Source organism: Galleria mellonella, unplaced genomic scaffold (genome assembly GCF_026898425.1).
Source record: "Galleria mellonella isolate WM207_F2 unplaced genomic scaffold, CSIRO_AGI_GalMel_v1 utg32, whole genome shotgun sequence".
NCBI classification, from domain to species: Eukaryota; Metazoa; Arthropoda; class Insecta; order Lepidoptera; family Pyralidae; genus Galleria; species Galleria mellonella.
In genome coordinates, this window is record NW_026442075.1 from 1,997,055 (window position 1) to 2,020,321 (window position 23,267).

At 32.8% G+C, this 23,267-nt stretch overlaps 2 protein-coding genes across 3 annotated transcripts in view; one reads left to right on the top strand and one right to left on the bottom strand.

Annotated features, from left to right (window-relative positions):
- LOC113510733 (acetylcholine receptor subunit alpha-like 1) overlaps positions 1–23,267 on the bottom strand; it is a 366,334-nt gene that overhangs the window by 313,783 nt on the left and 29,284 nt on the right. The window lies entirely within an intron of this gene.
- LOC113510743 (uncharacterized) lies at positions 10,766–12,635 on the top strand. The gene has a single exon (XM_052896172.1). It carries the CDS (start codon positions 10,905–10,907, stop codon positions 11,499–11,501), a length of 597 nt encoding a protein of 198 aa, XP_052752132.1. The 5' UTR covers positions 10,766–10,904; the 3' UTR covers positions 11,502–12,635.

Here is a 23,267-nt window from a genome sequence, read left to right on the forward strand (position 1 = left end):
AATCGGGTCAAATTTGAAGAGAATGTAACATATCTACCACCTTATGGAGGAGGGCTATGTTCAGCGGTGAACATTTAATGATTTATACGAAGATAATGATGATCACAATGTAACTATTAAAATGAAATCCTATTAATATTATAAATACAAAAATTTGCAATGATGTATGGACAGATAGATATTTCTTACTCTTTCACGCAACAACTACTTGAATAAAATTTGATTCAAATATATGTTCTATCTTAACTTAGCACATTCTTCTCTTCATTTAAGAGTTTTTTTTATACAACTTAGAATGGCAAACAAGTTGACGGTACATCTGATGGAAAGTGGTAACCGTCGCCTATAGACATAAGCAGCAGCATGGACATAACAGAGTATACGGTTTCGCCCATGATACCCCCCATGCGTTGCCATTCCTGAGGACTCAGGTGTTATTCCTCCGTACCCAGTAAACTCACGCCATATCCCACCCTTCAAACCGAAACAGAGCCATGCAAACACAACTGTTTCACGGTTAAAACATGAATGGGACAGAGGTACTCAAGCAATCGACTTTTGTACTCTGGAAAGTTTCCCCTTGTTGATGGAATTATTTCATGCAGCTCTTTCCAGCCAGCTCTATCCCATGCCATATCTTTGACCTCTCTATACGACTATAAAATCTACTTAACCACACGCTTCGGCCACTATTTGCTCAAATATATCGTTAACTACAGTTATATATATCATTAAAATCCGCAATAGAAGCATTTCAATCAAATTCTTTGACTGTCACCTAATATTTGCATACCAATACCGTCTAATTTCACATCTCCGACAGTCGAGCGCATTGCACGACTTTGAGTTTGGCGGCACTAAAGTGACTACTTCGAACTTCAACAACTTGCAAGGTATTTTAGGTCGAAACATCACTGCATTTCACTAATTTTACAAAAAAAAAATAGTACCAAATAGTATAAGGTCACATAACATAATAGAAATTACTAAAAATTAGCCTTCTCTTGGAATAGGTCCCGTGCGCGTATACGCGGTTCTTTTTTTTTATTTTTGCAAAGGTGGGTACACTAATAAATTAATGGACGCCAATATAATTAGCAATCTGTGCCTTATTACAAGGACATTAAGTTTTATTTTAAATACCATTTAATTAGTACCTCGAAAATTCATCAGCTAAAATATAAGGGTACAGCCGCAAGCTTACAAATAATACAATATATGTACATATATGTACAGAATGGGAAATGACATTGGCTATTGTAATTTTAGTAGTAGCTAGTACAACAAGTACCGTGGTTATATTCAACAAAATATATCTACACCCTAGTTACGTATCTGAACGAACTGTGCTCCAACTTATGTATTTGTGTTTGTTTCGTTCAAACTTTCATGAGCTTGAAATAGGGTTGCCACATATGAAACTTAAAAATAACATTTTTCATATCTTCATTTTTTTTAAATAGAATGGGCTACCCCTTTCTTACCCGTAGGAGTCATAAGAGGCAACTAAAGGAACTTAACAGTTGAGAGAGCAGCAGCGTCCATGTATGGCCGCCTACCAAGTATGGCAAATACAAGCAAAATTATATACACAAGTCTATTAATTACATAAATACATGTATTTATGTAATTAAGTATACACACACACACATACACACACACACACACACACACACACACACACACACACACACACACACACACGCGCGCGCGCGCGCGCGCGCACATTTGGGTGTGTGTGCGTGTGTGTATGTGTGTATTAGTAACAATATTTACACTTATTTTAATAGTAAATGTATCGCCAACTTAATTTTGTATTTCCCTTGTGGTTGACTGGTAAAGAACGCCGTTAGGTATTAAGTCTGCCATATGTACACTTATATGCATGCCATATGTATACTTGTGTATTGAAGTTAAAATAAATAGAATTCCCCCGAAAGTAAACTGTCAAAAGGAACGACCCAGTTCCTTATTGCAGTCTATGAGCGAAGCCTACGTTCAATAGCGGACAGATAACGACTGATATGATAATAATGACGATGATGACACAATATTTCCAAAATAGGTTTTTTAAGTGTATTAAATTTCACACAAACCCGTGCAGTTTAAGTGTTACTGAGTAACAAACATCCTGACGTCTAAACGTCTTTCACATTTATATATATAATTAGTGTATAGATACATTTTATGATATATTAATGGATTCAATGATTATATAATGGTGTGAGACAACATAAGGCCAGAAAAGCCGATTCTTCATGACGATGTTCAGAGTAATATATCATATTGAGATTATCATGACCTAAAGTCAATGGTGAAAGAGGATTAGCAAGTGATAGCTAGCTCTATTCACATAATCATCAATCATTTGTACTTATGCAGTTGAGATTATGAGGATTTTGTACATCTACCAATATTACTTGTTCGCTTGATTGAATTAAAAATACAATAATATTGTATGAACATTGATATACAAAAATTCCAAGATACACAATTGTAGACAAAAAGATATTACTGTAAATAGTGGGTATTTTATCTAGGTCTGCACTTTTTCTAATAATCCGGTGACATTTATATTCACGTGTGCCAAAATTGAAGTGCTTAATTTTTTTTAATTATTACTTAATGTTATTATATATGAATGTTTTTTATGCAACTTAGAATAGTAAACAAGCCGACGGCCCACCTGATGGAAAGTGGTACCCGTCGCCTATAGACATGATTAATATCATGGACATAACAGAGTATGTACTGTTTCGTCCATGATAGCCCGCACGGGTTGCCATTCCTGAGGACTTGGGTGTTATTCCTCTGTACCCTGTAAATTCACTATCATATCCCACTCTTCAAACCGAAACACAACTGTAAATACAACTGAGTCACGGTAAAAACATGAATGAGATAGAGGTGCCCAAGTAAACGACTTTTGTACAAAGTCTCCCTCTGGTAAAATTGGAGGGAAAGAGATTGTTAGTAATGAGGATCTAATAGCTCCATTGCTAGCAATATATCCTATCAAGTTGACCTCCATGCCGTTCTTCCTGGAAACTATCTTGAATAGTTCTTATGAACTTCGTTACGATAGGTTAACTGACCTACTTTCACTCTCACCTATCATCGCTCACTGGTGCTCCGCCTGCGTATATTGATAGCGCGGATGGGGTTGCCACTCCATTTTTTACCCATTACATTAATATATAAATATTGATTTATAAGTTTTTATACACCTAATAAATAAATAAATACGAGTACAAAAACGACATCTAGAAACTAAATTTAACGGTAAATATTTAACTTCATGAATATTCTGTCGTGTGATGACTACTTTTTCTTTTTAATTGTAAAATCTTTTGAGTACATTTATTAATTGTACTGAAACGTGTAACCTTTTTTTTATTAAATGTGTTAAATAAAAGAAAAGTATGTGATAGTGAAAAAAAAACCTATACCGTTCATCGAATTATTGTTAATCTAGGATATCGTACATCTATGTATTAAATTGCATTCAAATTTGTTACCATGATTAAGTAACGAACATCCAAACTATCGCATATACTGGACACCAGTAGGAAAAATTCAGTCCTTTATTTTATTATTAAAATGTTCCTCATGCCGAAATGTTAAAAAGAAATACAACATGTCACGTAGCAACATGTGCGTGAACATAAATATTGGACAGCCCTAGTTGGATCCCATTCAATGTTCTATAACGCGCCCCAGCAAACTTTCTCATGTCTTCAGCTCGGGGCGCCTTTGTTGCAAAAGGCCAATTTTCACAAGAGTATTCTTTATTTGAAATTTCTTAATATTAAATGCATAGATGCGCCACTGTTGTAAGAAAAACGTCGATGCCAGACGCCTGCCAGAGAATGAGTTCCGTTAACTTTTTTTAACTGTCTTCAGAAAAAGAAACTTCGCTTTTGTTATGTACTTTTATATCGTATTCCTGTTAGGATGTTCTCTCAAATTGTAAATTTTAAAATCTTAATTATTTTAATTGGCAGCATATAATTTTATAATATATAAATTACATACAAATGGAATATAAATTACAGCATAAGTGAATTACAATAAATTTAATTATTTTTTTATTATACTATCGTTATGCAACATATTGTAATGTACTTGTAACATATTTGAATTACAATATTAGAATGTTTTGACCCTAAAAAAATCAACGACTCTTAATATGATAAATACGGGTCTAATATCTATTCAGAATTGGTAAAGATTTCGCGTAACTTTCGCGTAACTACGCGTATAAAAAAAAGATATAAATTTCTGTCTACCGTCGAGTGGTATATAACGTCATATGGTGTTAAGTCTGCAATTTATACTACCTAGCTGTATTAAAGATTAATAAAAAAATTAATCGATTTTTTTTAATGTCGCCTTAAATAGCTTTCGGGATGATCCGAATCACATGTGTGGAACATCCATTATATATTATACAATAGCGATTGCTTCACTTCCATCCAGCTTTTTTTTTTATAAAAACAAACCAACCAAGAGTTAGAATTCTAGCACAAGTACTCAAGAGTTTCTAGACAGCCTTTATTTCTATGAAGGTTTATGACGTGACTGACCAGAGAAAGGCTTTATGTACCCTCTAAAGCACGAAGCAATTGACAATATTATTAAAACATGAATTCGACAATTACAGAGATTTAGACTGAGATACGATGTCACCAGATTAAGGTCACCAAAAGGAGACTTTGTACAAAAGTCGATTGCTTGGGTACCTCTGTGCCATTCGTGTTTCTACCGTGAAGCAGTCATGTTTGCATGACTGTGTTTGGGTTTGAAAGGTGGGATATGGCGCGAATTTACAGGGTACAGAGAAATAACATCCGAGTCCTCAGGAATGGCAACACATGGGGGGGTATGGTATACTCTTTTATGTCCATGGTACTGCTCATGTCTATAGGCGACGGTTACCACTTTCCATCGGGTGGTCCGTCAGCTTGTTTGCCATTCTAAGTTGTATAAAAAAAAGTGTATTTTTAACTGAGCTGTCAAAGTTTAATCATCCATTAATTAAATAGCATAATATTTAACTAACCACTAAAAAAATATATAAATTTAAAAATCGCGTTTGACAACCCTACAGTAGTTACAGCCAATGATTTCCCTCGTAATAGCGCATCTAAAACTATAAATCCACGTCCAGGCTGCCAGTATATTATTCTAAAATAGTTGCCCAAAAAAATCACGGAAATTTAACTTTTATGTACACGGCCTTAAAGTTTAAAGTTATAATAACATAAAAAAATCCTTTTTCGTGAACGCTGTTCTTTACACGCAATCATAAATTGCGATTTGATTTAAAATGCAAGGTTGGTACGATTTATTGAGATGGGATAGAAACTAATGTGCGGGAATAACCTGGTTGCGTTTAGAGCTTAGAATTGGAATCAGGCTGTGAAGTAGCATGGGTATTACACTGTATTTGGTGATATATACGTATCCTTTATATTTACAGGCGACAATTACCATTTTTCATTTTTTTTATACAACTTAGACCGCCCCTATAGACATGAGTAGTACCATGGACATAACAGAGTATTCTGTTTTGCCCATAATACCCCCCATGCATTTCCATTCCTGAGGACTCAGATGTTATTCCTCTGTACCCAGTAAATTCACGCCATATCTCACCCTTCAAACCAAAACACAGCCATGCAAACAAAACTGCTTCACGGTTGAAACACAAATGGGACAGAGGTACCCAAGCAATCGACTTTTGTACAAAGTCTCCCTCATCAGATATGTTTTAAGTTGCATAATTAAAAATTGTTTTCCACAAAAAACCGACTTCAATTGTAGCATAACAAGTGATGTTGATTTAGAAATTAAATTACTAAACCGATTTTAATGAAATATCTATAAGACCAATCTGTAAGTAAAGCTTTTCAGATAAAAGAATAATTTTCCAAATGAGATTGTAACATAACTAAAATAAAAACAAAAAAAAAAGACTACATTGAGAACCTACTTCTTTTTGAATGAGTTGGTTAAAAACATTTTTTTCTATAATAAAATGATCAATATAAATTTCACATGGTCTGCAAATTTCTTCTTTTTTAAGTCGTTTAAAAATAAATAAAAAAGAAATAAGACGTAATGAACGGAAGTGAGAAAGAAGGATTGACAGATCAAGGAATACCAAATAGACAGACAGACAGATAAAAATCATAAAAGAAAAGAAATAAAGGCAGATTAAAAAAGAATGAAAGGGAAGAAGACTGATAACAAGAAAGAAAAATTAGCCGTAAGCGGTTACAAACTTGATTTTTTTTATTAGCCATCCGTACTATTAAATATACTCAACTTAATTTTTATAAAATAAAAAAAAATAATAATAATTGCGGTCCTAATAAAATTCAGAAAAGGTTGACTCAGAAAACTTGGAGTTGTCTCAACTTCTAAACGACCTTCTATTTAGCATTCGTAAGCCGTTTTACTTGCTCATCAATTCCGGTTAAGTAGGCAAGCTTACTGAAAATTTAACTTTTTAGAAAAATAATCCGTTTTCTTTGTAAGTTTGTCATCTCGTCTTGTTTCAGTGCTTATTTTTAAGGACTCTTTTTATGATACTTACAAACAACTTGATGGCCCATCTAATGGAACATTGTGACCGTCGCTTATAGACATAAACAGTACCATGGACACCGCAAATACACTGTGATATCCATATGCTACCATTCTTGAGGACTACAGATGTTATATCTCCGAACCCCGTAATTTCACTGTTACACCCCATCGTTCAAACTGAAATATAGTCATGCAAAAATAGCTGCTTCATAGCAGAAATACGAGTACGACAAAGGTACACAAACAGACGAATTTTGTATAAAAAACCTTTCTCTGGTCTTCTAGAAAAGAAAGAAATTGAATTTAGAAGCACAGTAATAAAAAAAGTAATGATAATGATGGTGAAAACCATCAGGGAAACCCTTCTCTTAACTTATTCTTCGAATGTAAAAAAACATTATAAATTCTATATAAAACGTTATAAAATCTGTGGAAAAAAATTTTAAGGATACAAATCTTATTATAAGAATTGAACAAGAATACTTGTTTCAAGTCACGTATCAAAGATAATGATATCACGTACGCACCAATTGAGAGCATATAAAAGTATTATGCAGGGATATACATATACATATATACATATACACACACACACACACACACATATATATATATATATATATATATATATATATATTTATATATATATAATTTTGACTATTAAAATTAGTTTAATAGTCAAAATTAAATCCAATTAATTACTCTTCTCCATCCTAAGGTTGCTTGGAACAGATCCTAAGGTCGCCCATTGTTTTCTCATTGTGATTATTTCTTGTTATTGTTTAATTTTATAATAAGTTTACTATTGTAATCTTTTGGAGGAAAAAATAAAGAGTATCTATCTATCTACCAGAAATATTTATTTATATACTTTTGTGCACTCACTTATAGTACAGATATTAGGTTATAAAAAAATTTACACAGGCGGACTTATATCTTAAAGGGATTTCTTCTAGTCAATCTTGAGAACCCAAAAGTAGGAAGTGTCTATACGGTTTGTATATAAAACATAACATGTATAGTGTAAAAATAATATGATAAATAATAATAATAAATTTTGTCGGCGAACGGTCTTATCCCAATTAGTCTGGAACAACACCTCAGACGATTGGGATTCCGAGGCGGTTCACTCCCGGTAAAAATGCAGAAAACGGTGCTCTTAGATACTGCCCGCATAGTACGCCGGTTTCTCTCCCTGGGGCCCTGAACTCCGGCCGATTGTACTTCTGCCGGAGGTTTGTTTGCCATCTCTTCTCCTTAAGAGGGGTGATGTGAAATTTAAAAAATTAAAAACATATTAATAATAGAAATTTATTTATAAATTAAAATGTGTCAGCAACGCCAGTTTAAAATTAACTATAATTATAATTAATTATAAAACAATAAAAAAATATATTATATATGTTTAAAGCTTAATACTTGTTTCAAACAAAAAACAAATTTACCTAATAATATAATATTATTTGTATTAATTAATCAACAAAGATATACCCCATAGTAGCACAACACCATATATCTGTATTCTTTAACGTACATTTTGTTTTTAATATCTTAGAAAAAGAATGTATATTAAATGTACATTTCTAGGCGATATTTATTACTTTCCATTAAATAAAGTTATTTTTCAACCCAAGTTAAATAAAAAAAAAATGTTTGCCCAATTGATGAATTTTATCAATAGCTTTGTTAATTTCAGTTCAGGTCACTATTATCGAAACTAGTCCTGCGATTAACTAAATATTTAGCAATCTCGGTTATTGCACGAACCAATAACGCCATTAATTAAAAGATTACCATCGAAACCAGATTGGGCTTTTGGATCAGCTCGTTTAACAGCCACAAGCTCTGAAAATATTGCTGTCCGCAAAGTCAACAGTTCAGCATAATTGAATCGACATAGGTAATGGTTGCGATAAAGGAAGGGGAGCCACCTGGTAGGGGGAGCCACGTGCTACCTGTGCGCAAGCAACGGCAACTGTCGTTCTCTCATTCCTACTAATGGCTTACGTATACATGTGCTTACAGGTAGCGTGGGTGTCATGCGTATCGGAGCGGGCGAGACTGAAGCAACATATGTTCGAAGGCAAAATATATTCCACGTACAGGTCCGTTATTTTGTTTCACAGCGAGATATCGACGACGTAAATGGGCTCCTTGTTACAAGTTTCGTTTTCGATACGGCATTGTGGGTGACGCTTGATAACGAATTCAATCATGGGAAAGTAGGAGGCGTGATAGCTACATAAATTGCTCGGTGCTGACTGTAAAAGGTTTTGCGCTCAGTCAAAATATGTATACATCAAAGAGGATGTTATATGGGTGAACAATTTTTATTATTATCTTGACAACTTCTATAAATGTCAGCTGACAAAAATATCAACATTCGATTCGATTGACAGGCAGCGCAATATTTTAGAAATTTAATACAATAAAATTAACAGTTATGATCGACGTAGATTTATCGGTAATTACATTAATTTCAATTAACGTTGTGCAGATGGTATTAATACTTTTATTACTATTACCCATACTGGACTTGACAGTTCTTTCAAGAACTATAAAATTTCTATTCGATAATCCACAATACCGTAATCTAATATTTAGTATGTCTTGTATATATGGAATTGTTATATTTGGATATGGAATACTGGGTCCCACAAGAACTTTGAATGCTTTAAAACACACCAAAGTATTAAGAAAGTCAGAAATACCCAAGGAAAAGTTGATACGTATTATAGACGCAACTAACGCCACTAGGAACTATTTACTTGCTGGCTTCTCACTATTTTTTATGTTAGTTGCAATGAGATTATTTGATTATATTAAATTTTCAGCAAAACTACACGAATTCTCTAATTTAATGGGAAATTATGATTTAGTAGACGTGACTGTTACAACTGAGGTAGAGCAAGAAAGTGATACCTTTATTATAGATCAACCTATTGAAGAAGACGAAGACGAAGAAACTGATATCCCTGTACAATGGCCATCCGTTGCTAACCTTAATACAATTGAACATAAAAAAATACAATCTTTCTTTAAAGGAAAAACAAAAGTAATTGAAAAGGAAGGCAAAAATATTAGCACATTAGAATCTGCTGAAACTGGTAGAACTAAAGGAAATAAAGAGGTAGATGATAATTCTGACAATAATAAACAGAACGAAGAAAATTAATAGTCGCGTGCAAAAACAATATTCCTACTTACATATGAAATAGTATTTTAACACGATGATCAATATATTCAGCGCTATTTTGGCAATAATTTTGTTTTCAGAATTGCTTTTTGTGATAGCGTTACTAAAGCCCGTTAAAGAACCCTACTACATCAGAGATTTATGGTGCTATTTACAAGATAGTACTAACTATCACTCTAAAATATCGGGAACAGTTATATTAGGGCTCTTCCTAAATACTTTTATGGAAATATCATGGGAGAAAAAATACTACGGATATCTTTTAGAGAATGTACATGATAAGAGTTTAATTTTGGAATTTTATTTAAGCGAATTGTCAGTGTGCTATATATGTTTCTTCGTAGCTCTTTATATGTTGTTATTAATTGAAAAAATAGCTCAATTTCTTATTATCATCGCCAGATTACTGGAGTTCGAACTAATGTGTAGACATGCAATATTAACTAAAGAATGCGCGACACAGTCTTCTAATACGATATTGGTATTATCAAATTTACATGAAGATGGAACAGCTGGTAGCCAAAGAACTAATTAAATCTATGCTTATTTGTAATATAAAGTATTATTCTATAATTTAATTGCATAAAACTTTTTTTTATTTTGTGTAATATTCCAAAATACCTATGCATAATATTAAACACGTGGAAATAATCTCATCTTAGAGTTCCATGAACGGATTTTGATGTTAGCACAAGGATATCTATATACTTAACAAATAAATAACTGTTGTTTACAAATAATAGGACAAAATACTAATTCTAGGTAACAAAAACTGACCCGTTCGAAAGCTAATAGATAAATTGATTATATTATGAATTATATAAAATTCAATCGCAACAAATTTTCATTTGTCATTATGCATAGAATCTGTTATAAACTACGACTAGTGCAACTTATATTTTAAAAAACTTAAATACTGTCAACATTGTCATGTTCTAATTTACAAAAGAAAAATCTTAATTCATAAAAGGAATGTCTAGCAAGCTGTCTTGTCAAAAATTGTCAGTCGATCGAAATGTTATAAAAATATTTCTCTCCAAAGATGTTTTTATTTGAAACAATGCCATAAAAATTGCAATATCTAACAACCGCCAACCTTATCAAAACCAAGAAGATGGACACGTGCTGTGTTATCCTTGCTTGTTTGCTCCTCATTCAGATGGCATTAATTTTGATCATGCTCAACCCTGTGTACGATGTCAAAAAGATCTCTCAGTACCTTGATATTTCAACAAAAACACACAGAAAGCTATACTTCTGCTGCGTTTCGTGTTACTTCATCACTGTTGTTTATCTTGGTATGTATATTCCTCTTCAAAGCATACACAAATTAATTTTTTCAGATAGCCTAAATGAATTTGAGAAAATGATTCTGTTGAGTAGAATTGAAAAGAACTACATCATTGCCGGCTTCTCCCTTTTCCTGGTCGTGGTAATGTACGGTGTAAGAGCATTAGTGTCGTACACAGTAAGCCTTATGGAATTGACTGATAACGAGGTAGTTCTAGAATCAGAATCCAAAGTACAGAAGAAACTGAATACGAATATTTTGGCAAATCTACTCAAAGTGAAGAGATCAGTTTCCTACGAGACAATCCTTTTTACAAACGAGATTCGGGAACAATTAAAGGCCGTTATTCGTAACGTCGAATTCCCTCATAATAAATGTGCCCTGTCAAGTATTTTGGAGTCGCCGGGTATTACCATTTGATATTTCTTGCAAATATTATTCTGCTATTGAAAGATTAAAGTTATTTTAGTTCTGAATGTTCTTAATTATTGCTTTATTATATTACAGTGGTTAAGATTCAAAACATATAGCTGATATGATAGCTGACAAAACGTTGCTTATAAATAAAAGTATGAATCGTGAATCCCATGGACCATGAACACACAGATACACTGTAATGCACATGATTTTTCATGAGTTACTTATTTATTTATTTATACTTTATTTTACATTAAAATTACAGTATTATGATTTATTTTCAATAAAGATATACAACAGGGGAGCTTAACTCTGTAAGAGTTCTCTTTCAGTAAACCCTGAGTGGAAGGGAGCATTAATTACCAGCGGGTTGTGTGCGTATAATAAGAAGAAAATAACAGTATGGTTGTTTCTATTAAAAAATAATAAATATGTTTACCTAAATACAAAGTAACTTATATACTTATATTCAAAATACACACATATCTATATAATAATACATATATGTAAAATATTATCTTTATACAAAATAACACACACAAATATAATAAGTCTATAAGGAGAGAAGATGCTCTTTTAATCTGCTCTTGAAAATATTCAGCGATTGACTTTGATGAATGTACTTATGTTAATTATTATTTTACTAACAAATATCACACGAGTAGTATTTTGCTTGGAAAAATCCTCTAAATTTATCTATTATGATGCTACCTAAGGTTGTAACAATGTTTACCATCGAATATTCTATATTCAACACAATGTGGTAATAATTCTATATGATAGATAATTCATCGCACTTATCAGAGTGTAAACATACTTGACCCTTTCAAGCCCTTCCCATGAGACGAACGTTCCCGGAATACGTGACGTCAAATCCCTTAATCACAATGAGCTAATGTCATTGTTTGTGTTATTGTATAATGTACTTTAAGCTTATAGTCAGAAAGTATACTTGAGAAAAATAGTTATCGTGTATTAAAATGAGTACAATATTTCTAAAGTGCTTTTCTAGTGTAAATTTTCTGATTAAATAATAGTTATAGGTAACATTTTGTATGTGAGAGAGATACTTTTTTAATGAAATTAGAATAGCAACGCTTGCTCCATTCTTTGATACTTGAATGATAGGTGGAGGTTAAAATGACAAAATATTTTTTTATTTTTTAATCTTTTTTTATTTGATACAACTTAGAATGGCAAACAAGCTGACAGCCCACCTGATGGAAAGTGGTAACTGTCGCCTATAAACATGAGCAGTACCATGGACATAACAGAGTATACTGTTTCGCCCATGATACCCCCCATGCGTTGCCATTCCTGAGAACTCAGGTGTTATTCCTCTGTACCCTGTAAATTCACGCCATATCCCACCCTTCAAACTGAAACACAGCCATGCAAACACAACTGCTTCGCGGTTGAAACACGAATCTATAATCATTTAAGGAAATCAGAGAAGAAAAATTTCAAGTTTAACAAGTAAAATTAATGTAATATGAAATGGCAAACAAGCTAACGGTTTACCTGATGAAATGTGGCAACCGTCGCTTATAGATATGGACAGCATCCTTTCATTTTCTATGCCTCTGTACTCTGTAGCATATCTCAACCCTACAAACAGCCATGTACGTATAATTACTTGACTGCAAAGAGAGACTTTACCACAGAGAAACTTCGTACAAGAGTCATCTGCGTGGGCACCTCTGTTCCGTTCCTGTTCCTGTCATGAAATAGCTGTATTTGCATGGCTCTGCTTCAATTTGAAGTATGAGATATGGCTATGAATTTACAGAGCACCAGGTCATAATGTCTTAGTCATCAGGAATGCCAAACAGATGAAACGTATTATAGCGACACAATATACTCTGCTATATTCACGGTACTGTTCATGTCTATAGGCAACAGTTACTACTGTCTATTAGGTGGGCTGTCAGATTTTTTGCCATTCTATGTTGCATAAAAAAACTGCAATGATTGAATGCTAATGATATCGATTTTGAATGAATGAAAACTATTGATCTCTTATTTGTTTGTTTGTTTGTTTTGCATGCAGTTTAGTACATGTGTACGGGTAGATCACAATTACTCGTGTAAACTGGCCACAAATCACAATGTAAAGCATAAAATCCAGTTTTTATCGGCAAAGATAAACAAAACGCGGCAAGAGCAAACTTTTACAGATTAAGTTCTTGCTACAAATCTCGTTGGGGTAAGAAAGACATGCGTATTGTGAATTCTCGTCGTTGGCACAGATTCAAAATGGCGTCGAGGCGCCAGTCGCTATCAGGTAGTTGGCTAGACTGGGAACTGAATTAATGTACGTTTAAATTTAGCGTCCAGCTAAATATAGGATCCTTTTTTCAGGATCTGTAATGAAAATGTCAGCCCGCTTTCATATTATATTTGAACTGCCTTTGTCATCTATGTCATTATTGTAGTTTGTTTTATCTTTAACTAACTTTTTGTCCCTTTTGTACACACGGGTTTCAATAACAATTATAATTAGGTGTGTAATTCATACAAAAAATACAATGAAGAGGTCGTTTTATATCAAGTCTTATTTATTTATTTAATTTCCCAATAGATTTTAATGCTATAGCCAATAGACGGTGTTGTTATAATTTAGATTTCAACATGTTATTACAACAAAATGTAAATACCTTAGCGCTATGATTTCTAAATTGTCCATTAATTATTTAAGGATTTGTTTTTGTATGTCGTGTTAATTGCAACATTATTAAACGTGTCTTGTTTTCGTAATTTAGGAAAATAAAACAAAAATAATTTATTTACTTGTCGTTTCGGTATATTTTTTTGAAGTAACACCGAATGACGACTATACATAAAATATTCAAATAATAATCTCACATACGTGTAATTTAAATATGTTTTATTTAAGGAGAACAACCCTATTGAGATATTATTTTTTGTACAGAACCGTCGACAGGTAACTTCAACTCCCACTTGACAATGTTAAAATATGTTTTAAGACAAAATATGTTTAATAATAGAAAGCTATATCTGTTGCCGAAATATTTTTTATTACACTGTTTTCTCACATTTATTTAAATAAAAAATTTAGCAGAAAAGAAAGAGATAACCATAGTTCAATAGCTAAAATAGGTTTATAAGAGATTTGACGTTTTTACCAATAAGAGGATTAATCTATTTCACTGTATAGTGCTAAATTTGTTAATATTATTGTTTGTTATATATCAACAGCACAAATAAATTGATTATTAAAACATTGACCTAAATAAAGTTTTTGTTTAATAATTTAATTTTGTATGCACGACAATGGAGAGACCGAAGTCCTAAAAACGGCTATACGATATGAGTTCGTTAAATATTAATGATTTTAATTAGAAAGTTTAGGGATCGTTCAAGTTTGATAAAATGTTGCCCGATTAAAATTAAATTCGATAGTTCCAATATTTTTGTCAAATAAGTAGATATTACATAATATAAAAAAAATATGTCAAATTTACAAATAAAGTTTAAAAAAGTACTTTAATCTTAATAATATTCATATACAAAACTAAAAATCGAACTCAATTTGGTGGCTTAATTTCTTACTGCGAAATTTAGCATAATGATATATATTATTTGGGATGAATAATGATATAAGCTACTTTTATCTTGGTCACATGAATGAAGTCACTGGTACAGCTCGTAACTTTGTAATACTCGTTTTTATCTGTGATGTAGTTCACACAACGACATGTTTTTGTTTATATAAAAAAAAAAAATGTCTATATCTTTCTTCATATTATTAATATACTATTTGTGTGTATATCAGCTGCTTAAGCTGTTGGTTGTTAACAAACTTATTTTTATATTTATTATACTAGCTGTATTTTCCATCTTTGTTCAAGTGAATCAGTATATAAAGTAATCTAGGTCTTAATTTAATATACAACCTATTCGCTTAACAAATTACATTCATACTTGTTCAGCACTTTTTGTGTGAAAGAACAATAAACATCCATCCATCTATATGATCCTCACAAACTTTTGCATTTATAATTTAACAAGGATTAGTTTATCTGTGGCTTTCTCTGCCTATAATATAAAGAAAATTATGATATGAACAGATATATTCTCCATACGTTATGAACTCTGTCCTTAAGATTCGGTAGTAGCGATGCAAATACCGCCATAAAATTGTTTTACTGGCAGAAGAAGGCTATTGTATATAGTTCAAAAAGTAGGCCACGATCTTTATTGGCTAACGAAAAAACTACCAACTATTTATGTTATGCGGGACTTGGTTTATATTTTCAGAATTTAGTTTTCTAGGACTTCGTGGTGTTATGTATCGATTTTAGATTTTTCATTTTATTTTATATATGAAGTGATTCTAAATTCATTCGAATATTTTTCAAGAATAAAAGCAATCGTGTGTCATACTCTATTGTAATAATTTATATTGACTTTACGCACGTTTCAAAAATATGGGATGCCTGACTAAATTTGAATTCGATAGAAGCCGTTGTTCACAAGTATGCATATTTTCTTATGTGTTAAATTTATTTAAAACTGATTATTTAATAATACTAAAATCTATCATTACACACAAATAATAATAATACTTTAATTAGTCTTCTTTAACCGACTTTAAAAAATAGGAAGTTTTATGTTCGTTTCTATGTATCCATAAATAAGGCATTTTTTTTAATTAGGGATTATTAAATTATATTAATGCTGCCACTTTTATTATACAAATCGAATTGAATTTTTATAAATCTATATTCAATATTATTTTACACTATCGTAGAGTGTAAATAATGTAGCAAATCAGCCAAGAGTTGGCTTACTGTTCATTGAAACGGTTTGAATCTCAATGCTCTATATAGGTATACCTATATGATCTAAGCATAACAAACACGCTTAGTATTCACAATAACGTGTCAAATAGACTACTTTACTTGATCGTATTAACTATTTTTCGACTGTGTGATCCCGCCACCCCTTCCTTTCTCGTAGGTGTTTTAAGAGCCGACTAAGTATGGATGAGGGATAGGCAGCAGCGTCTCTCTTAAAACATCTTTAAAGCCTGTCTGCGGTTGTCAATCCGAAAGTAAATTGGCAACTATAGTTACGCTTTGGCGATGTTCTAAGAGGGATGCTACTTTTTTTTATACAACTTAGAATGACTAACAAGCTGACGGCCCACTTGATAGAAAGTGGTAACCGTCGCCTATAGATATGAGTAGTACCATGGACATAACAGAGTATACTGTTTCGCCCATGATACCCCCCATGCGTTGCCATTCCTGAGGACTCAGGTGTTATTCCTCTGTACCCAGTAAATTCACGCCATATCCCACCCTTCAAACCGCAACACAGCCATGCAAACACAACTTACGGTTAAAACACGAATGGGACAGAGGTATCCAAGCAATCGACTTTTGTACAAAGTCTCCCTCTGGTAAGACTACTGCGCTTTTCTCGACCATTAAATTCTCTTAGTTGCCTTTTAAGATATCCACAGGAAAGTTTGGCCTATTCCATGTCGTGACCACATAGCATACATATATATAGACGCGATATGTAGAAATATACATAGAAACTGTTTATCCCCACTGACCATAAAGTACAAGCAACTAACGGAACCGATCAATGTGAGAGGCATATTTCCTTTGTATCAAAATACAGTTTCTCTTCAAATAACTCTGGCTATTTCAAATAGTTCGCAGCGACCGTTGATAATAACGGTTATGCGGCCGTTGACAGTAACTGCTCCGTGGTTATCTGTATTTAGAACGGTCGCAGACGTTATGTTTGCAATGCCAGTGATGCCCCGCATAGTAACGTTATATTAGTGAAACGTTATTCCCGCTGAGGCAGTGTTATTTGAATTGATTTTGTGTTATAGCTACATATTTGACTATTTAGTTGTTGTTTGTATGACTATTTAGTTGTTGTTTGTATGAGATTTACCCGATATCGTCACAGATTCTGAATTAAGTTTGATAGTTTTTTTTTTTTTACTATAACGCAATACTTTCTCCAATTTCTATTCCTTATTAATTAACGATTCTTTTTTGTAATTCTTTAACTTTCATGTCTCTTTCGTAGCATAATTTCTATATAAACACTCATTGACTATTCCTTGTAAATACTTAAACTTTATGGCAAATTTCAAGTTTGTAAGTTAATTAGAAGCGGTCTTGAAAGTTTTCGGTAACTCAATCAGGGTAAATACTAAGTTATTTCCTACTTAAGAAGAACAATTTAAAAAAGTTGCGAATAAGAGAAAAAAATCAAGAAATCTGTTGATGTTCCGATAATGGTTGAAGTATTACCATGAAACAAGGCTTGTTAATTAAACAAGGCTGTAAATAAAAAGAAATGCTAAACAGATTCACTTGAATCTTCGTTGTAATAAATGAATAGACAAGAACTAAAAATATTCCTTGCACAGGGAGGTTTATGAAATAAAAAAGAAACACGGTTATGTAAAAAAACTCTCAAATAGTGTTTATTTGTTACAATAATAATTTAGGTAAAAATAATTAATGAAGTATCCAAGAAAACATTTTTTATACAAAGAGTATCCCTCTTTGTATGAAAAATGTTTTCTTGGATACTTCACTCTGGCAGTTTTGGCATATATTTGTCTTATTAAGATACGTCATATTCTTTTTTCTCAAATCTCTCCCACGTACAGATATCGTCTAGTTATAATTTTATCATATTTGTAAGATAGGATTGCTCTATAAAAAAAAAATAACAATATAAAATATGACTAAAAAGCGATTCAAAAATATGCAAGTGCTACTATAGCGTCTACTTAAAAGTCTATTTTCGATATTTTAAAAGACACAAAACAAAAGAATCATTCACTACCAGACTGACCAACTTCTAACATTGACGCTATAAAAATGCATTATCTCACTTTAAATTAGCTTTTCTCTACAAATTAAACCTACAAACTTCCTATTTATTATTAAACCTGCGCAGTGCGTGCTAGCAACCGACTCCCGAGGGGTTCTTGGGGTCACCGCGAAACGGCTAGATATTCGGGTTTCTTTACACAATCCCAGGCTCCATGCGGGCCGGCTTCGGTAATTATAAATGGGCCCATGTCAGCAATGAATTTTATATAGGCTGTCCCTGTTCTAGATGTTTACTGCTTACCTATTTGCTATTTTTTCCCAAAGTTTACGGCTTTGAACATATTTCATTTGTAACACGATAAGTCCATCTATTCTCCTTTAACCAAAGGTTGTCCGTAAGAGATTGCCTTAGCGATAAGACCGCCTTTTGTACCTTTATGTGTATATTTTAATTTATATTTTATGTTACTATATTTTACTTATTTTGTTCAATTGTCATTGTATATTTTTATATTTCTGATGCAATAAAGAGTTAAATGGTGCAATAACTAAATAAATATATAGCTCAAAAAGAAAAAAAAAACTAACTTTAATTAGATGAGTACATATGCAATATTTGGTTTTAGTTAGTTGCTTACAATCTAAATATTTGAACTTAGAATATGAAATTACATATAAATTTTTCCATACAAATAAACGCAATGCAGTACGATCCCTAGATGGAAAGATGACCTCAATTGCATTGTAGGGAGTCAATGGATGCAGATGGCTCAGGGTCGTTCCTTATAACAGTCTATGGAAAAGACCTATGTTACCTATTAATATTCTCTGTTAAATCCTATTACCTCTGACTTTAGTACTATTTTCCTGTGTTCTCTCTTCGTTTTCCTTCGTCATTTTTTTTCTGTTGTATGTGTGCTGTTAAGTATGTGTTATGTGTATATTTAATTGTGTATATATTATATATGTATGTGTATGTATATATGTTTGTATATGATAATATTTATATAATAGTGCACCATCTACCCTTTGTCTTTTTCTCAATGTCCTCTACCCAAAGGTTGTCTGGAAGAGATTGCTTAGCGATAAGGCCGCTTTTTGTATCACTTCTCATTAATATTTACTGTATTTGTTATTTCTCTTTTTACTTGGTGCTATAAAGTGTAAGTAAATAAATAAATATTATTGTTTTTTTTTTGTTTTGTAAATTCAGTTGGTTATTAATAATGTTTACTTTGTTTTTTTTTCTTTACATGTTCAGCAGTGAACGGATACTGGTTGATATGACGATATTGTTATAGATTCTGTTTCCCAGTTAGTTTCTGCTGCAAAAGCAAAAAAGCACAAAATTGATCGCTTTAAAATTAAAATAGGACCAATATAACTGTAACGATTGTAAAATTGTGAAATCGAATTAGAATTTTTTACAGTCATATAATATAGTTGAAAAATCTAAATAGATCCTTTTATTTATTTGACTCTTTATTGCACCACAATGACAATTGAATAATTCAACTGAAAAACAGTAACATAAATACAGATTGAAATGTACTTAAAGGTACAAAAGGTGGTCTTATCGCTAGGGCAATCTCTTACAGACAACCTTTGGTTAAAGGGGAACAGATAGAAGTGGGTATCTACCCACTTCTATCTGTTCCCTCTCTTAAATGTCCCTCTCTTATCCCTCTCTTAAAACTCTTAAATGAAAAGAAGAGCTATCTAGCTCTTCTTTTCATTTAAGAGTTTTCTCTTGTCGGTGCAACTAATTCATGCATCTTCTTCCAGCTAACTCTATCCCAGGCCATATCCTTGATCTCCCTATACGAGATGACACCTAGTGTTTCCTTTATCTGTCCCATGTAGTTATTCCTCGGTCTTTCTATTCCTATTTTGCCCTCTATTTTTCCTTTTAACGGGTAGATAGCGCAAGTGTGAATTTATCTTTTTTTATAAGACACAGACATGAACGCGGTCGTTCAGGTAAACTATGATAATTAATTTTCCCTTCCTTTCCCGTTGGTGTCGTAAGAGGCAATTAAAGTAACTTAATGGTCGAGAGATGGACAGCATCGTCCCTCTTAAAACACCACCAAAGCCTAACTGCAGTTTTCAAGCAGCCTGCCAAGCACGGCAACTACTGGCAAAACCCTTTAATTAGGAGGAACCGAATCTTTATTCTTTATTGTACACAAAATATAATGTTAAGCACAATTTATTTTAAATATAATGTACAAAGGCGAACTTATCTCTAATAAGAGATTTCTTCCAGCAAACCTGAACCCGATGACCAGCAGTGGGCAGTTAATGTTTGATACGATAGCGATCATGATAATTTACTTAATTATCTTGGTGTTTCGACCAAGTTACACCTAATTAATCTTGGTCGCAACGTCGACATATGGTCATAGTTTACCTAAATGATCGCGATAGTACATGTCTCTTATAAACCATAAGCCATGCAATGAAAGCCTGGGGTAAGGGATTGTTAGTAATGCGAACTAGCAGTCCCATTGCTAGTAATAAACTTTGTCAGGTCGACTTCCACGTGATCCCCCTGGAAACCATCGTGCTGAATTCTAGATGTATTCATCACGGTGCCTTTTCATCCTCCATTATCATGTTAATAATCAAGTTAATAATAATCTCCTATTTTTTGGTAAATTCTCAAAATGAAATAATATCTCTTTACGTTTAATGGCCAATTTTATACAAAGATAAAATTTATTCAGCTGACAGAATACAAGCGGAACATTTTAATAATTCAGTAACTGAGCACAAGAAAAGAAGAACTTGGCAAACATTTTGTAATTGCCGATGTATCTGTGTTTTTATCTGAGATTCGAAAGAAAAAGAAAAAGTTTTATTACGGCACAAAAAAAGAAAACAATAAATATTTTTCAAATTGATCGATTCACCACGAGTACTGTTTCTGTATTTATTACATGTAACTGATGTACTTGATGATTTAACCGCAGTGTAAGGAACAACACTTGGTCCAATGTCCCAAATGATTATATGATATGTGCGTGTATACCAAATTTTATAGTGAATGGTTAAACCGTTAAGACAGTATAAGATAACAAACAAACTCATCTTTACATTTATAATATTAGTGAAGATAGTAATTAGTAGTTCATACAGTTAATATACGAACATCATCATCATCATCACAGCAAACATTTACTACGTTAATTGCTAAACGTAGACCTTCACCTTGGGGTTTTTACCAGTAATTACCACGCTTAGTATGTTTTAAGAGGGACGCTGTTGTCCATCCCTCGACCATTAAGTTCGTTTAGTTACCTCTTACAACATCCACGGAAGAGGAAGGGCTAACCCATTCTATGCCAGGACCACATACAAACAACACAATTTGGACAAATTTTATCAGAGTTTCTAGATGAAATTTTTACATCTTTACTCAATATCAAATACTTTTCCTTCAAATTAGTACGATTTTCTTCACTTTTACACAATCACAGGCTTGTATAGATTTTCAGTAGCTGCGTTTTACCATGTAAACCCATAGCATGACGAAAAAAAACTATGTTTAACTCTTCTTACCCTCTGTTTTGCTACCTCTAAGCCCATTTCACTTTTCCCCAGATATCTCTCCAAAATTTCGCAAATAGACTTTTTTTACCCAAAATTACGAAAATTTACCCGATCTGGCAACTCTAGACGTTATAATTCCTTGAAAATTTGTTTACAGATCAATCGAGTCGAAGTATAAATTTGATTACACCGCAATTTACTACCGGCCATTAATTTTATTGGCAATTGTTACACCCAAATCTATATAAATGATTTAAATTAATTAATTAATTTTAAATTCACGTTAAAATAACAATAATTGAAACTGAATAAATGTTATGAACCGAATAACCCAAAATGCGTTACCACAAAATGAGGTGAACTACCGAACGGCATTACGGGCAAAATGCACTGGAACATCCGTAAAAGTAGAAGTAGAAATACTATAAGGTTATATAATATTATTATTATTACTAAGGTTATACATAAATTTTATCCACAGAAATTTTATCAAAATCGGTCTAGCAGTTTTGTTTTTAAATAAAATTAACCGGTTTTGCCACGGCCGAAGTAAGTTTTTTGTGGTTTTCATTCAGTCATCAGTTTTTAATTCTAAATAACACAGTCTTATTTAGAATTAAAATAATTTAAAAACGAAATAATGTTTTAATGCGAATAACCCAAAATGCGTATTGACATCAAGTAAGATCAGATTTGTGATACCGAACGACATTGTTGGCCAAATCCACTGCAGCGTCCGCAAAAAAAGTTAAAAGGGTATTTGCTAGCCGTAATTGCGTCTACCAAAACTATCGAAGAGTATTTGGTTAAAGATTTATTTTATCCATGGAAATCCTTAGTGAGGACCCTTCGGCTAGTGGTCACGACTCACGAGGCAAATAGAAACCGCGAACGCGTTCTTACGCAGTGGTGCAAGTGAACAACTTTAGCGTATTTACAATATTGAGGATAATAATTTAAACTTTTTACATTATACTCTCAGACGTTTCGCATTTAGTTTTTTTTATTACCACTGAGGTGGCAAACAAACATACGGCCCACCTGATGGTAAGTAATTACCGTAGCCTATGAACGCCTGCAGTACTAGGGGTATTACGCGCGCGTTGTCGACCCTGAAAAAACCACTATTAGACAATGCAATGATTAGGTGTACAATTTTCCATAAAAAAAATATCAGCCATCTGACACTGCTGAACACAGATCTTCCCAATACTACAACTACTGGCAAACTCTCCAGGGTTTTGGTTATAGTTGCTACGCTTGGCAGACAAATTGACAACCGAAGTTACGCTTTTGGTAACGTTTTAAGGGAGATACTGCTGCTCATACCTGAACAATTTCCTTTGTTGCCTCTAACAAGCCCCACATGAAAGGC

Bases quoted from the DNA above. Each gene is read 5' to 3' on its own strand.
- LOC113510743 (XM_052896172.1), top strand. From the start codon at position 10,905: ATGGACACGTGCTGTGTTATCCTTGCTTGTTTGCTCCTCATTCAGATG.